Here is a 15,834-nt window from a genome sequence, read left to right as displayed (position 1 = left end):
TCTGCTGGATCAAAAGTGGGGCGGTCAAGTGAGTGTTGATGTCTACTCACAGCTACATAATCATCTAAAGCCATGAGGTGACTTTGTAGTATGTTACATGCTACCAGGACATACTCACCTGCAAGACACAGCTTTGGTTTTTCTATGGTTTTGGGTTGGACTATAACCTTTCCCACTAAATGCACAATGCCAGAAATTTTAAGGGTGGGGGTTAGTTGAGATTACATTGACCCCAGTGCTCAACTGTTACATATTTCATCAACTCTGATGGGATGAAAGACTAAGTCAACCTTGGCAGAATATGAACTTCCAATGTAAAGACAGACGATATATCACTAAGCGTTTTGTCTGGCATGCAAATGAGTCTGCAAGCTTACTGCCTTTTTTGGAAAACTGTTTCGACACAAATATTTTAAAATTTTATGTTGGGTGCTTTAAATGTCTATATGTTTTCCTGAGTTGCTGAAATGTGTATATGTATTTAACTTAGAGTATTGTTGTTTTTTTTTATGTTTTTTTTTTTTTTTTCCATTTATGAAATGCTATAACCTCCTACATTTGAAACATAAATGCTGAGCTATTGTGTAGGTTTTGAGTTCATATTCACTGCTGGTAACTTGTACATTTAGAATTTAGATAGTACATTTAATTTTATGTAGCTTTCACTTCAATATCAAAAATAAGTACCAGAGCTGCAAATATTATACAAAACAATCCATTGATCTATTGAAGGATCACTTGTTTGCTTAATGTCATGAAACTGGGGGCTAAGCAGAACCTTGGGGACTTGTGGAAATATATACATTGTTGTATGTATCTGCACTTCCTGTATATTTGTATATGTGTTGTACATCTGACAACATGAGCTAGATTTCAAATTACTGAATTAGTACAAATCTCTTCTTTGATACGATGATACTGCACCAGTCAATTGCAAGTTTTACTCAAGAAATTTTTTTGTCAGTTAAACCTAACTTTGCTATGTTGCCTTCCATAATAATCCTTACTTTCTATGGTATCTGTTTTACTGCAAAACAGATTGAGCCAGGAACACAACTCTCCCAATGGTAGGTTGGTTTCTTAGTGATGTAGCTTGCTGTGTTTTTGTTAAATGTAGATATTGGCTTTCATTTTTGAGTTGTTGCTTGCTTTCTTTCTAAACTGTTCTATCTACACTTCTTTCTCTCTTTCTTTCTTTGCTTAATATTTCAGTTGACATACTCTCTAACAAGATTTGCTATCTATGATGTTATGAAAAAGAATCTAGTGGAGGGCAATCAAGTTATGCCTTTCTATCAGAAAGTGTTGACTGCAGGTCTTTCAGGAGCCATTGGTGGTGTTGTGGGGACACCTGCTGATTTAGTCAATGTCAGGTAAAATATTCAATATTTCTGTGTGGCCATATTTCTCTCTCACTCTCTCTCTCTCTTTCTCTCCTTGTACTTTATCCAACAGAACCATCTCTTTTTCTTCTGCCATTGGTACTGTTTAATGCTATAGAGTAGGTATTAGATATGACATAAAGAGCTATGATGTGCTGGTTGACCTTTGAAATATTTAGGAATTACTATTTAAAAGTTTTTTCAAATTTCCAGAGCGTTTGTCATTTTGCACAAGCCATAAATTCATTGCAATTAGTGACCTGTTGTTGACAATTGACTTTCATCTAACATAATTTTCAGAAAGAGATTTTCCGCCAGTTATTATGGCTGTAATTCTTTTGTTGAAAGTTCTTATGCTGCTACTGTCATCTCTTATTCTGTCAGCTTAAGGTTGAACTATATTTCTGAGTTAAGTGAAACAATCTTTATTGATGAAGGCAAATGGAAAAGTAGCCATTCCTTCCATCACTTCTGTTTGCCCTTTACTCTAAAGAAGAGATGCATCTTATTTATCACTCTTTCTTATTTTTTCTCTATACTCCTACTATTTTTCCAACATCTTTGTCTGTTTAGAAATCCCCTCTAGAATTTAAATAACACCTTTGTTTAGAAATCCTATCCATAGTTGGCTCCTGTGCCAGTGACATGTGAAAAGCACCATTCAAGCATGGTCATTGCCAGTGCTACCGGACTGGCTCCTGTGCAGGCAGCATGTAAAAACACCGTTTGGTCATTGCTGGAACTGCCTGACTGGCCCTCATGCCGGTGGCACGTAAAAAGCACTCACTACACTCTTGGAGTGGTTGGCGTTAGGAAGGAGATCCAAATGTAGAAACTTTGCCAGACCAGATTGAGCCTGGTGCAGCCTCTGGCTCACTAGTCCCCATTCAAACCGTCCAACTCAATCCAGATGGAAAGCAGATGTTAAACGATGATGATGATGATGAGTGCCCTATAACTTTCTATCAATTTAATTAGAATTTCATTTTGCTCAGCAATCCTGATTTTAATCTAATTACTAGCATTACACTCCAAGAGTGTGATGGGTGCTTTTATGTGCCACCGGCATGCGTGTCATTTATGTGACACCAGTATCTGACACAACTATGGTTTCATTTGTCTTGATGAGTATTCTTCTCAAGCACAGCATATTGCCAAAAGTTTTGGGCATTTGTCATTGCCTCTGTGAGGTCCAGTGCACGAAAGGTGCTTTTTACATGCCACCAACACAGGTACTAGTTATGTGACACTGACATTGGCCACATTGCATCTGTGAAGCCTCTTAGTTAGTGAAAGAAAACTATAGTGACAATTCTTAGCAGCTTTCAAATAAAAGAAATGGGATAACTTTTTTTTTAAATATTTAAAAGTTAATCTCATAAAAAATTGAATGTTTATGCTTAGTGGTGTAAGGTAATCTTATCTTTGTGATAAGGTGACTGTTGCAGTCATATTTTGCTCTTAGCTGATTTTGTTGAGAAGGCATAATTTTCTCAAGCCTGCTTTTATCAGTAAATTGAGATTGTTATTTGTAGGAAAATAATTATAAACTGTTTTGGCCAGTATACTTTGCATAATTATTAAAAAATGGGGGGGGGGGGGGATAAGGGAAATAACTTAACTGTGTAATGGCATAAATTCAGATAACCCAGATAAGTGGTGATTTCTTTTGTTGGGCAAGTGTCTTCTATTGTAGCCTCAAGTTGATCAGTCTTGAGCGCATTTGGTAAGTGGAAACGAAAAGAAGCTTGTCATTGTGTGTGTGTGTGTGTGTGTGTGCATAGGTGCATGCATGTGAGTGTAACCCCTGTCATGGCATCATGTGATGATTCTCAAATGACCATCACTATCATGCAAGCAATACTGTTTGTGTCAGATCTTGATTGGAAACAGGAGAGAGTTTGCAATAAGGGCATCTGGCCTTAGAAAATCTACCACAAGAAATTTTATCTGACCTCATGCAAGCATCAAAAATGAACATTAAAACGATGATGATGATGATTATGATGATGTTGATAATGATGATGATAAATACTAAATGCTAAGATATTTTACAGGTGCAGGAGTAGCTGTGTGGTAAGTAGCTTGCTTACCGACCACATGGTTCCAGGTTCATTCCCACTGTGTGGCACCTTGGGCAAGTGTCTTCTACTATAGCCTCGGGCCGACCAAAGCCTTGTGACTGGATTTGGTAGATGGAAACTGAAAGAAGCCTGTCGTATATATATATATATATATATATATATATATGTATGTGTGTGTATATGTTTGTGTCTGTGTCCCCCCAACATCGCTTGACAACCAATGGTGGTGTGTTTAGGTCCCCGTAACTTAGCGGTTCGGCAAAAGAGACCGATAGAATAATTACTAGGCATCCAAAGAATAAGTCCTGGGGTCGATTTGCTCGACTGAAAGCGGTGCTCCAGCATGGCCACAGTCAAATGACTGAAACAAGTAAAAGAGTAAAAGAGTAAATAATCAAGAATTTGGAGAGATTTAGTAAAATGAATAATTATTTTCAGTTAATAAGGGTTAGGGTTAGGGTTTACATTTCATCATCATCATTTGACATCCATGCTTTATACTGACATGAGCTGGATGGGTCGACAGGATCCAATGAGCCCAAGGACTGCATCATGCTCCATTGTCTGCTTTCGAATGGTTTCTACAGCTGGATGCCCTTCTTAATGCCAACCACTTTACAATGTGTCCTGAGAGAATTTTTTTATGCCAACAGCACTGGTGAGGTCACCTTGCAGATTGCAAGATTATGAACCCTTGGGAGGGCAACTTTATGCTAGAGCAGAAAAAGGTTTCTTGCTTAGAGAAGTTATATGATTACACACATTCTAAAAGAGAGGTTCAGGTGTGATTGAGTGGAGACAGAGTGTGATGGGGGTGGAATAGGAGATCTTCTATCTTTGATCATTGACTTGTTTCTGTCATTTGATTGCAGCCTTGTTGAGGCACTGTTTTGAAAGGCTTTTAGTTGAATAAATTGACCCCAGGACTTTTCTTTTTAAGCCTGTTACTTATTCTATCAGTCTCTTTTGTTGAACCACTAAGTTACAAGGACATAAACAAACCAAAGCTGTCATCAAGAAGTGGTGACATCAAACACACACACACACACACACACACACACACACACACACACACACACACACACCCATATTCGATAGGCTTCTTTCATCTTCTGCATACTACAGGGTGTCCACAAAGTCTGGGTACATGGGGATTAACACATACTTTAAGAAATTATTATTTCTTATATTTAATCGTTTATGTTATGATTTTATTTACTCCATGTACCCAGACCTTGTGGACACCCTGTAGATCCATTCGCAAGGCTTTGATTGGCCCAAGGCTATATTAAGACACTTGTGCAAGGTTCCTTGCAATGGGACTGAACCCAGAACCTTGTAGTTGAGAAGCAAGCTTCTTACCACACAGCCTTGTAAGATGAATGTTTTTCAATAAGATTATTTGTAGGGTAAAACAAGGAGCTGTTTTGGAACTAGTTTCAGTTGGTGGCTGTGTTGGATATAAAAGGGTTAAAAGATTCATTCATCTCTGGTCTAAGTTTAATTTTTAATGTGCCTGAGGAAATGTGATAGATTAAATACCTTTCCCTTGTAAGTTTTTTGTAACCCCTATCCAACAGAAATCAATATTATTTAATATTCCCTAAAATGGAGAAGATTTGCCATTTGTATTTTGATGTTTCCACCGGATGGAGAGCTTTTTGGTTTATTTTCCATTCATCATCATCATCATCATCGTTTAACGTCCGCTTTCCATGCTAGCATGGGTTGGACGATTTGACTGAGGACTGGTGAAACCGGATGGCAACACCAGGCTCCAGTCTGATTTGGCAGAGTTTCTACAGCTGGATGCCCTTCCTAACGCCAACCACTCAGAGAGTGTAGTGGGTGCTTTTACGTGTCACCCGCACGAAAACGGCCACGCTCGAAATGGTGTCTTTTATGTGCCACCCGCACAAGCCAGTCCAGGGGCACTGGCAACGATCTCGCTCGAAAATCCTACAGGAGCCAGTCAGGCGGTACTGGCAACGGCCACGCTCAAAATGGTGCATCTCATGTGCCACCCGCACAAGAACCAGTCCAGGGGCACTGGCAACGATCTTACTTGGCTTGCCGGGTCTTCTCACGCACAGCCCATTTCCAAAGGTCTCGGTCCGTAGTCATCGCCTCGGTGAGGCCCAATGTACGAAGGTCTTGCCTCACCACCTCAGCCCAGGTCTTCCTGGGCCTACCTCTTCCACGGGTTCCCTCAACTGTTAGGGTGTGGCACTTTTTCACGCAGCTATCCTCCTCCATTCTCACCACATGTCCATACCAGCGCAATCGTCTCTCTTGCACGCCACAACTGATGCTTCTAATGTTCAGCTTTTCTCTCAAGATACTTACACTCTGACGGGTATTCACATTGACATTACACATCCAACGGAGCATACTGGCTTCATTCCTTGCGAGCTTACGTATGTCCTCAGCAGTTACAGCCCATGTTTCACTGCCATGTAGCATGGTTGTTCGTACGCATGCGTCATACAGTCTGCCTTTTACTCTGAGTGAGAGTCCCTTTGTCGCCAGCAGGGGTAAGAGCTCTCTAAACTTTGCCCAGGCTATTCTTATTCTAGCAGCTACACTTTCAGCGCACCCACCCCCACTACTAACTTGGTCGCCCAGATAGCGGAAGCTATCGACTACCTCTAGTTTTTCACCCTGGAATGAGATAGAAGTTGTTTCCTGTTTGTTTGCAGTCTTTATTGCACCTGAACATCTGCCACAAACAAAAACTAACTTGCTAGTTAACCTGCCTTTGATGTTGCTGCACCTCTTATGTGTCCATAGCTTGCACCGGGTACATCTTATAGAGTTACTACCTACTCCTTTTCTACATACTGAGCAGGGCCATCTACCTGAAGGGGTTTGTGTTTTATCTACCTTCCTACTTATTAGGATTTTGGTTTTAGCTAGGTTGACTCTAAGGCCCTTCAATTCTAGACCTTGCTTCCACACCTGAAACTTCTCCTCTAGTTCTGATAGTGACTCCGCAATTAGGGCAAGGTCATCAGCATAGAGGAGCTCCCAGGGGCAACCTGTCTTGAACTCCTCTGTGATTGCCTGGAGGACTATGGTAAATAATAGGGGGCTGAGGACGGAACCTTGGTGGACCCCTACCTCTACCCGGAATTCATTGCTGTACTCATTTCCAACCCTCACCTTACTGGCCGCATCTCTGTACATGGCTCGCACAGCTCTCACTAGCCATTCTTCTATCCCAAGTTTCCTCATTGACCACCAGATAAGGGATCGGGGGACCCTGTCAAAGGCTTTCTCCATGTCAACGAAAGCCAGGTACAGAGGTTTATCCTTGGCTAGGTATTTCTCTTGCAACTGTCTCACTAGAAATAAGGCATCAGTAGTGCTTTTACCTGGCACGAACCCAAACTGCATCTCATCTAAATTGATTCGCTCCCTAATTAGTTGGGCTATGACCCTCTCTGTAACTTTCATAACCTGATCTAACAGCTTGATGCCTCTGTAATTATTTGTATCTAAAGCGTCCCCTTTACCTTTGTAGCAGTTGACTATGATGCTGCTACACCAGTCATAGGGTATGACTCCTTCGTGTATCACCTGGTTCGTAATACGGGTGACTAGGCTATAGCCAACACTGCCAGATATTTTGAGCATCTCTGCAGTGATTCCTGATGGGCCGGGGGCTTTCCCGGTCTTCATACTCTTAATTGCTTTATCTACCCTGGTACTATCAACTCGGATAGCTGGTCCCTCTATTGGGTCGACATAAGGCAGGCTCTCTTTCTCCCATTCATTCTCTTTATTAAGCAATCTATCGTAGTGGCATCTCCAGACCTCTTTCTTTGCATCCTCATTTAATGCAAGCGTACCATCATCCATGCGAACACATTTCTCTCCTACAACATCACTATTCTCTCTCCTGCACTGTCTTGCAACCCGAAATACCTCGAGTCTTTGGTCCTCACGGCGCAGAACATTGGCAAATCTTTCCTTATCTGCTTCCCCTCTGGCTAAATAAACCTGTCGCCTAGCCTCCCTTCTGGCACATTGGTACAATTCCCTGCTACCACCGTTCTTCCAGTCCTTCCAAGCTTGTTTCTTTTGTCTAATAGCCCTGTCTACCTCCTTGTTCCACCACCACGTTACTCTGGGTTGGGAGGGGACCTTACACCACCCACAAATCTGGTCGGTGGCTTTCAACAGGTTGTCCCGCAGAAATCTCCAATTGTCTTCCACGTTGTATGATGCTATATCCCCTTCTATTTCGTTAAATGCTTCAAGTAACTTGTCTCTAAGTCTCTGTCCGTTTGCAGGGTCTTTAAGCTTCCACACCCTTCTTCTCCAAGCCTGTCTAATTCTGGGCACCCATTTTGCCTTGATCCCAAAGTCGCTAACTACTAATCTATGTTGTGGGGTACATTCTTCGCCAGGGTAGGTTTTGGCATTTATAAGCCGCCCTCTTTCCCTATTTCTGGCGAGGATGTAGTCGATTTGGCTAGAGTGTCTGCCGGAGCGGTAGGTGACTAGGTGACTGGCAGGTTTCCTGAAGTTGGTATTGCAGACCATAAGATTGGTTGCATCACAGAACTCCAGCAGTCTGGTTCCCTCCTCGTTGCGGGAACCGAAGCCATAGCCTCCATGTATGCCATGGAAGCCCCCAGCACGACGTCCGACATGACCGTTGAAGTCTCCAGCCACAAAGAGAAGGTCCCTGTCACTCGTCGACGAGGTAGTTTGCAAGAGGGTGTCATAGAATTGGTCTTTCAGACCATCTGGTAGCCCAGGTTGAGGTGCATAGGCTGAGATGACAGTAGCTAATCTATGATGAAGCACTAGTCTGATCTTAAGTACTCTGTCACTTACTCTAACGACCTCGATTACCTTATCCACCCATTTCTCCGCTAGAAGTATTCCTACGCCCCCGACCCCGTCAGTGTTCCCTGCCCAGAAAATCTTGTACCTGTGTTCTTTGCCTGTGAGGAACCTTGCAGAACCTCCTCTCCATCTTACTTCCTGGATGCAGCACATATCTACGCATCTCCGTTCAAGCATCTCAACAATTTCACCAGATCTACCTTTCAGCGTGCCGACGTTGAGAGTGCCAATCCTAACAGTATGGGTGTTGGGGGTGTGGGCCTGTAGCCTGGGAAGGGGAAAAGCAGTGTCGTGTACCTGAAAAGAAAACTTGCAATTGGAAGAATTCATAAGCAAAACATTACCTACAACCTGCAAACATTTCTCAACCTTAATGCGCTACCCAAAGGTAGGGGAGAGGATGGCCAAGGCCACTAGATGGGTTCCGGGAGACAGCCGAGGTTGACAGGATGACAGAGGGATGAACTTCCGGTGGAGGGGGCGGGATGACAGAGGAATGAACTTCCGGTGGAGGGGGTGGGATGACAGAGGAATGAACTTCCGGTGGAGGGGGTGGGATGACAGAGGAATGAACTTCCGGTGGAGGGGTGGGATGACAGAGGAATGAACTTCCGGTGGAGGGGGTGGGATGACAGAGGAATGAACTTCCGGTGGAGGGGGCGGGATGACAGAGAAATGAACTTCCGGTGGAGGGGGTGGGATGGCAGAGGAATGAACTTCCGGTGGAGGGGGTGGGATGACAGAGGAATGAACTTCCGGTGGAGGGGGTGGGATGACAGAGGAATGAACTTCCGGTGGAGGGGGTGGGATGACAGAGGAATGAACTTCCGGTGGAGGGGGTGGGATGACAGAGGAATGAACTTCCGGTGGAGGGGGTGGGAGGGCGGGTTACCGCCAGCGAGTAGATAGGGCTCTTAATTGTAGATTTTAAATATTTGAGAGACAACAATGCATATTTTAATCTTATTTGCTTATTTATTAGTTTTTATTGCCTTCTGAAATCTCCACATGGTAGGAAATTGGATTTTGTTATTTTGTGTGTCAGTGTATGTATCTGTGTGCTGTTTTTCTGTCTGCTTACTTCTATGTATGTGTGCACGCGCGCGTGTGTGTGTGTGTGTGCGTTTCTGTTTGTGTTAGTGTATGTATGTGTCTATGCATCTACCTCAGCATGCTTGTCGATTTGCCTGCTTACCTGTGTGTGTGTGTGTGTGTGTGTGTGTTTGTGTGTGTGTGTATGAGCATGCATGTGTATATACACATTCCTCTCTTTCTCTCTCTCTCTCTCTCTCACACACACACACACACACACACACACACACACACACACACTCTCTCTCTCTCTCTCTCTCACACACACACACACACACACACACACACACTCTCTCTCTCTCTCTCTCTCTCTCTCTCTCTCTCTCTCTCACTCTCACACTGCAAGTTGCTTTTAGGTTAGTTTGGCATCTGTAATAGACCAGAAGACAGACAGAACTAGTGGAGCTTCAGAGATGTTAAAAAACATAGCTGACTTTGCATATATTGTGCCGGAAATAAGATGGAGGTGCTCTAAGTAAATTAAAGTACTTCAGTTTGCTTGGTGAAGTACTAGAAAAGACTTCGTGGATGTTGGTATGCTCTTAATACTAAGTTCACCATCATCATCATCATCATCATCATTGTTTTAATTCTTTATTCTTTTACTGATGTCAGTCATTGTGTTGTTGCCATTCTGGAGCTCTACCTTCCAGGACTTTAGTCAGTCATTTTAATCCAAGTAATTATTTAATCAGCTGCTTATTTCATTAATCTCTATTTATTGAATGGTTAAGTTAGCTTTTGACAAAAAGTAATGAAACCTGACATTACATATTAGACTTATATACACACTCTCAGTGTGTGTGTGTGGTCATAACTCAGGTACTATGGACATGTGATTAAAATGTATGGGTTAGACTGATGTAGGTTAGACCATACACATCATCATCGTTTAACGTCCGCTTTCCATGCTAGCATGGGTTGGACGATTTGACTGGGGACTGGTGAACCAGATGGCTACACCAGGCTCCAATCTGATTTGGCAGAGTTTCTACAGCTGGATGCCCTTCCTAACGCCAACCACTCCGAGAGTGTAGTGGGTGTTTTTACGTGCTACCAGCATGAAGGCCAGTCAGGCGGTACTGGCAACGGCCACGCTCAAAATGGTGTATTTTACGTGCCACCTGCACAGGAGCCAGTCCAGCGGCACTGGATACGATCTCGCTCGAATGACTTTTCAAGTGCCAGGAAGGCGACGCTGGGCACAGGTATGGCTATGTGGTAAGAAACTTGCTTCCTTACCACATCGTACTGGGTTCAGTTACACTGCATTGGCACCTTGGGCAAATGTCTACTACTGTAGCCTCAGACTGACCAAAGCCTTGCAATTCACAGGAAAAAATTTCAAGATGAATTCTTCAAGCTAAGTAAACTGGTTGGAGACGTAAGAGTTGACCAAGAACAATTTTTCATGAAAACATGTTCAGCCATAAGAGAATAATTCTTTTGCTTGGAAACAAATGAGAGTTGGCAAGTGGAGGGGCATCTGACCAAAGAAAATCTGTTTTAAAGAATTCTGCCTGACCCTATGCAAGCATGGCAAAATAGTTTTTAAACTGATGATGATACACATACACACATACAGTGTATTTAATGTTGTGAAAACAAATCTCATGAATAAACAAGGACTCCAGCAACCAGAAATGGGAACTAAACTGATTACTTTCATCTTTTAAGACACACCACAATCACATTAAAGACTCTGACCAGCTGCCAGAGTTTAGAAGTCTACAGTATCATGTATAAATTGTAAATAAATCTTGACAAACATAAGATTTATATAATATTCCAAAGGTTAATGGCCAAGTATTAATAATTACAATACTAATATAGTGTGATTGTAAAGATATTTACTGAGGTTATATGCAAAATATATTTAATAAGCCTCCCCGCTGACTCCCACTATATTGGTATTGTAGCCATAAATGCTTGGCTATCAACCTTGGAACATTATGTGAATTTATTATCTTTATTGTAACTTGTTTGCATTTCTATAAGAAGCTGTATATTTCTGAACTTGGACAAGTGAGAAAAGAGCATTGCTGGTGACTGAAGTATTGTAGTTTATCCATAAGAACTTTTACAGCATTCATCATTGATCATCATAGTCATTGTATGTTCTATGTAGACGTATCCTTTACATCATAGACTTCATCACTTCCCACCTATATTCAGCCTTGTGCTGTGTTTTCAGACTGCATGTATTTTGTTTTAATAACATGGACTGTATCATACAGTCTCTTCACCTATGTTAATATAGAAGCAGAATGACCAAGAAATATATCTTGGGTGTCAGCTAAGATTTTTTCACTTCAAATCTTCTGTGAGCATTTTAGCAGCCTTTCAACATAACTAATACCATCTTGAAATAAATTCAGTCAGCAGTTGAGAGTGCAAACCATTGGATGTGGTTGAAAAGGAATGATGAAACCTGGTTAGAGAAATGATATGTTTCTTTTTTTTTTATGGCTGGGTTCCAACCTGGGCTACAGTAATAAAGTCCACCTGCCACACTTCTCGATCCAACATCTTGACATCAAGGTCCTGGATTCATTCCAGGCTAGCATCTACAATCAAGATGTTAATGTGTGTTGACATTCTCCTCTTCTTACTTCACCATGAAGTGGATTCCACAAGACCAATTCGGATGCTTCCAGTTCAGGGTGGTGCATGCAGTGACTAAACAGTTGCAGCTATCTTTACCTGATCTTCACACTCACTTTCAGCTGGTTGCCATAATGGTATTCATTTGTCTTATCTTGCTGCCATTTCACATTTCAGGCCATTTGTAACACCCTTGTGTAGCAGCCATCCAGCCTGTTTGATAATTTCTTTGTCAGTGTCCTGTCCATGTTAAACTGCCATATAATGACACATGGTATATATGTAGGTGTGAAGCAGTTACCTGTTTACCTATATGGCATGTCAGACCCATGTGATTCCACAGGTTGAATGATGCTGATGCCCTTGAGATGAAAGTCTTAAGATCAAATAATAGTCAGTCGATGCAGTAGGTAGGGCCTCTTACCAGTGAGGTGAGCAGAGAGCAGTGTGCTGTAAAGCTCTTGACAGGAAAACCCTCCCCGCACCAATTAGTATGTATTCTTTTCTAGTGATTCCCCGAGACTTACTGGCATCCAGTATGCAAAGATTTTAGTTGATAGCATTTGCTATCAGTTGCTTGTAAGGTCCTATATCACTAAATGTCAGTGAAATACATATCTATTTCACTGCAAAGCTCTACTTCACTAGATATCAGATCGTCTGAGAATACATTTGCCTCAGCATAAATTGCAGCCTTTATATAATGGTAATTAAGAGATGTTTAATTCATTAACATGATTACTATATTATTTCAACATTTCAGACTAACCTAACGATCGTCTTAATAAGTTTCTAATGGAAGTTGTGTGCGTGTTCTTTTTTTTTCTTTTCTACTCTTACCAAATTGCTGCATAATTTTACTCAGGAACTAGCTTATCTTGCCAAGAATGTGTCATGGTACCTAGCTGCCTTTGCTATGAAACTACATGCATATGTACAGACATACCCGTGTATGTATGTGAGTGTCTGTGCAAGTGTGTGCCTGCAAACATGTGTATGACTTTTTTTGAACTAGTTTGTATACAAAGTAGCTAGGAGAAGGTGCCCATTGACACGAAGACACTATCAAAAGTAATTCAGACAAAGCTGACAGTATGAAACCTCATCTGTTACAAAGTATAGAGAGATGCAATGCACACAGAGATTCAGATTTTCGAGTGCATTAACCTGTATCATGTTGACATTGAAAATATATGTATGAATATCATTGGAATGATTACCTGAAAATGTGTACATGTATCTTTGCATGTATGAGTGTGTGTGTGTGTGTGCATATATATATATAGAGAGAGAGAGCGAGAGAGGATGATGATTATATATATATATGATTATTATTATGATTGACCTTTGACTGAACACTATTCAATTTTTTTTCTCCGAGCGTCATACTAATATATACTTTTGTTATTTACACCACCTGTCCTCGTCTGTTGTTATTATTTGTATATTCTCCCATATATATATATATATATAGATAGATAGATAAAACTTACTTAGAAAAGGATGCGTGGCGTTTGATCCTCAGCCCCCTCTTATTTATCATAGTCCTCCACGCAATCACAGAGGAGTTCAAGACAGCTTGCCCCTGGGAGCTCCTCTATGCTGATGACCTTGCCCTAATTGCGGAGTCACTTTCAGAACTAGAGGAGAAGTTTCAGGTGTGGAAGCAAGGTCTAGAATTGAAGGGCCTTAGAGTCAACCTAGCTAAAACCAAAATCCTAATAAGTAGGAAGGTAGATAAAACACAAACCCCTTCAGGTAGATGGCCCTGCTCAGTATGTAGAAAAGGAGTAGGTAGTAACTCTATAAGATGTACCCGGTGCAAGCTATGGACACATAAGAGGTGCAGCAACATCAAAGGCAGGTTAACTAGCAAGTTAGTTTTTGTTTGTGGCAGATGTTCAGGTGCAATAAAGACTGTAAACAAACAGGAAACAACTTGTATCTCATTCCAGGGTGAAAAACTAGAGGTAGTCGATAACTTCTGCTATCTGGGCGACCAAGTTAGTAGTGGGGGTGAGTGCGCTGAAAGTGTAGCTGCTAGAATAAGAATAGCCTGGGCAAAGTTTAGAGAGCTCTTACCCCTGCTGGCGACAAAGGGACTCTCACTCAGAGTAAAAGGCAGACTGTATGACGCATGTGTACGAACAGCCATGCTACATGGCAGTGAAACATGGGCTGTAACTGCTGAGGACATACGTAAGCTCGCAAGGAATGAAGCCAGTATGCTCCGTTGGATGTGTAATGTCAACGTGAATACCCGTCAGAGTGTAAGTATCTTGAGAGAAAAGCTGAACATTAGAAGCATCAGCTGTGGTGTGCAAGAGAAACGATTGCGCTGGTATGGACATGTGGTGAGAATGGATGAGGATAGCTGCCTGAAAATGTGCCACACCCTAACAGTTGAGGGAACCCGTGGAAGAGATAGGCCCAGGAAGACCTGGGCTGAGGTGGTGAGGCAAGACTTTCGTACATTGGGCCTCACCGAGGCGATGACTACTGACCGAGACGTTTGGAAATGTGCTGTGCGTGAGAAGACCCGGCAAGCCAAGTGAGATCGTTGCCAGTGCCCCTGGACTGGTTCTTGTGCGAGTGGCACATAAGATGCACCCTTTTGAGCGTGGCCGTTGCCAGTACCGCCTGACTGGCCTCCGTAGGATTTTCGAGTGAGATCGTTGCCAGTGCCCCTGGACTGGCTTGTGCGGGTGGCACATAAAAGACACCATTTCGAGCGTGGCCGTTGCCAGTATCGCCTGACTGGCCTTCGTGCAGGTGACACGTAAAAGCACCCACTACACTCTCTGAGTGGTTGGCGTTAGGAAGGGCATCCAGCTGTAGAAACTCTGCCAAATTTAGATTGGATCCTGGTGTAGCCATCCGGTTTCACCAGTCCTCAGTCAAGTCGTCCAACCCATGCTAGCATGGAAAGCGGACGTTAAACGATGATGATGATGATGATATGCATATATGAGTACAGGACATAAAGAAAAACGTTAAACACAATGAGAAACGAAAACATAAAAACGAAAACAGAAAACGAACTTTTTTTGAACAACGAAAAAAAGAAATAGACAAACGAGAAACAAGACATGCAACATAAAGAGTATATCCCTTCATCAGTTGTCTCTGTTCCATCTACTCCGCTATATATATATATATATATATACACAGGAGTGGCTGTGTGGTAAGTAGCTTGCTTACCAACCACATGGTTCTGGGTTCAGTCCCACTGTGTGGCACCTTGGCCATGTGTCTTCTACTATAGCCTCGGGCCGACCAAAGTTTTGTGAATGGATTTGGTAGACGGAAACTGAAAGAAGCCCGTCGTATATATGTATGTGTGTGTGTATATATATATATATATATATATATATATATATATATATATATGCATGTGTGTGTATATGTTTGTATGTCTGTGTTTGTCTCCCCAACATCGCTTGACAACCAATGCTGGTGTGTTTATGACCCCATAACTTAGCAGTACGGCAAAAGTGACAGATATAATAAGTACTAGGCTTACAAAGAATAAGTCCTGGGGCTGATTTGCTCGACTAAAAGGCGGTGCTCTAGCATGACCGCAGTCAAATGACTCAAGCAAGTAAAAGAGTAAGAGTATATATATATATATATATATATATATATATATATATATATATATATATATATATATTGCTGTAGTTTCAGCTCAGAGCTGCGGCCATGCTGATGCACTGCCGTTTTGCTACACTTTTATTACTGAGATCCTCCTCCAATATGTGGCACTTGGTGAAGAATGGTGTTTGATGTAGCTACTCTCATTTGCACCTCTTGCT

At 42.0% G+C, this 15,834-nt stretch overlaps 1 protein-coding gene across 1 annotated transcript in view; it reads left to right on the top strand.

Moving 5' to 3' along the window:
* LOC106867962 (mitochondrial dicarboxylate carrier) overlaps nt 1-15,834 on the top strand; it is a 70,274-nt gene that overhangs the window by 29,209 nt on the left and 25,231 nt on the right. The window contains exon 3 of the mRNA XM_014913044.3: nt 1,213-1,373. Within this exon, the coding sequence (XP_014768530.1) occupies nt 1,213-1,373 (161 nt within the window). The remainder of the gene's footprint in view (nt 1-1,212; nt 1,374-15,834) is intronic.

This window comes from Octopus bimaculoides, chromosome 2 (assembly GCF_046866305.1).
Source record: "Octopus bimaculoides isolate indiv1 chromosome 2, ASM4686630v1, whole genome shotgun sequence".
Classification (NCBI taxonomy): Eukaryota; Metazoa; Mollusca; class Cephalopoda; order Octopoda; family Octopodidae; genus Octopus; species Octopus bimaculoides.
This window is presented reverse-complemented; position numbering and strand designations above follow the sequence as displayed.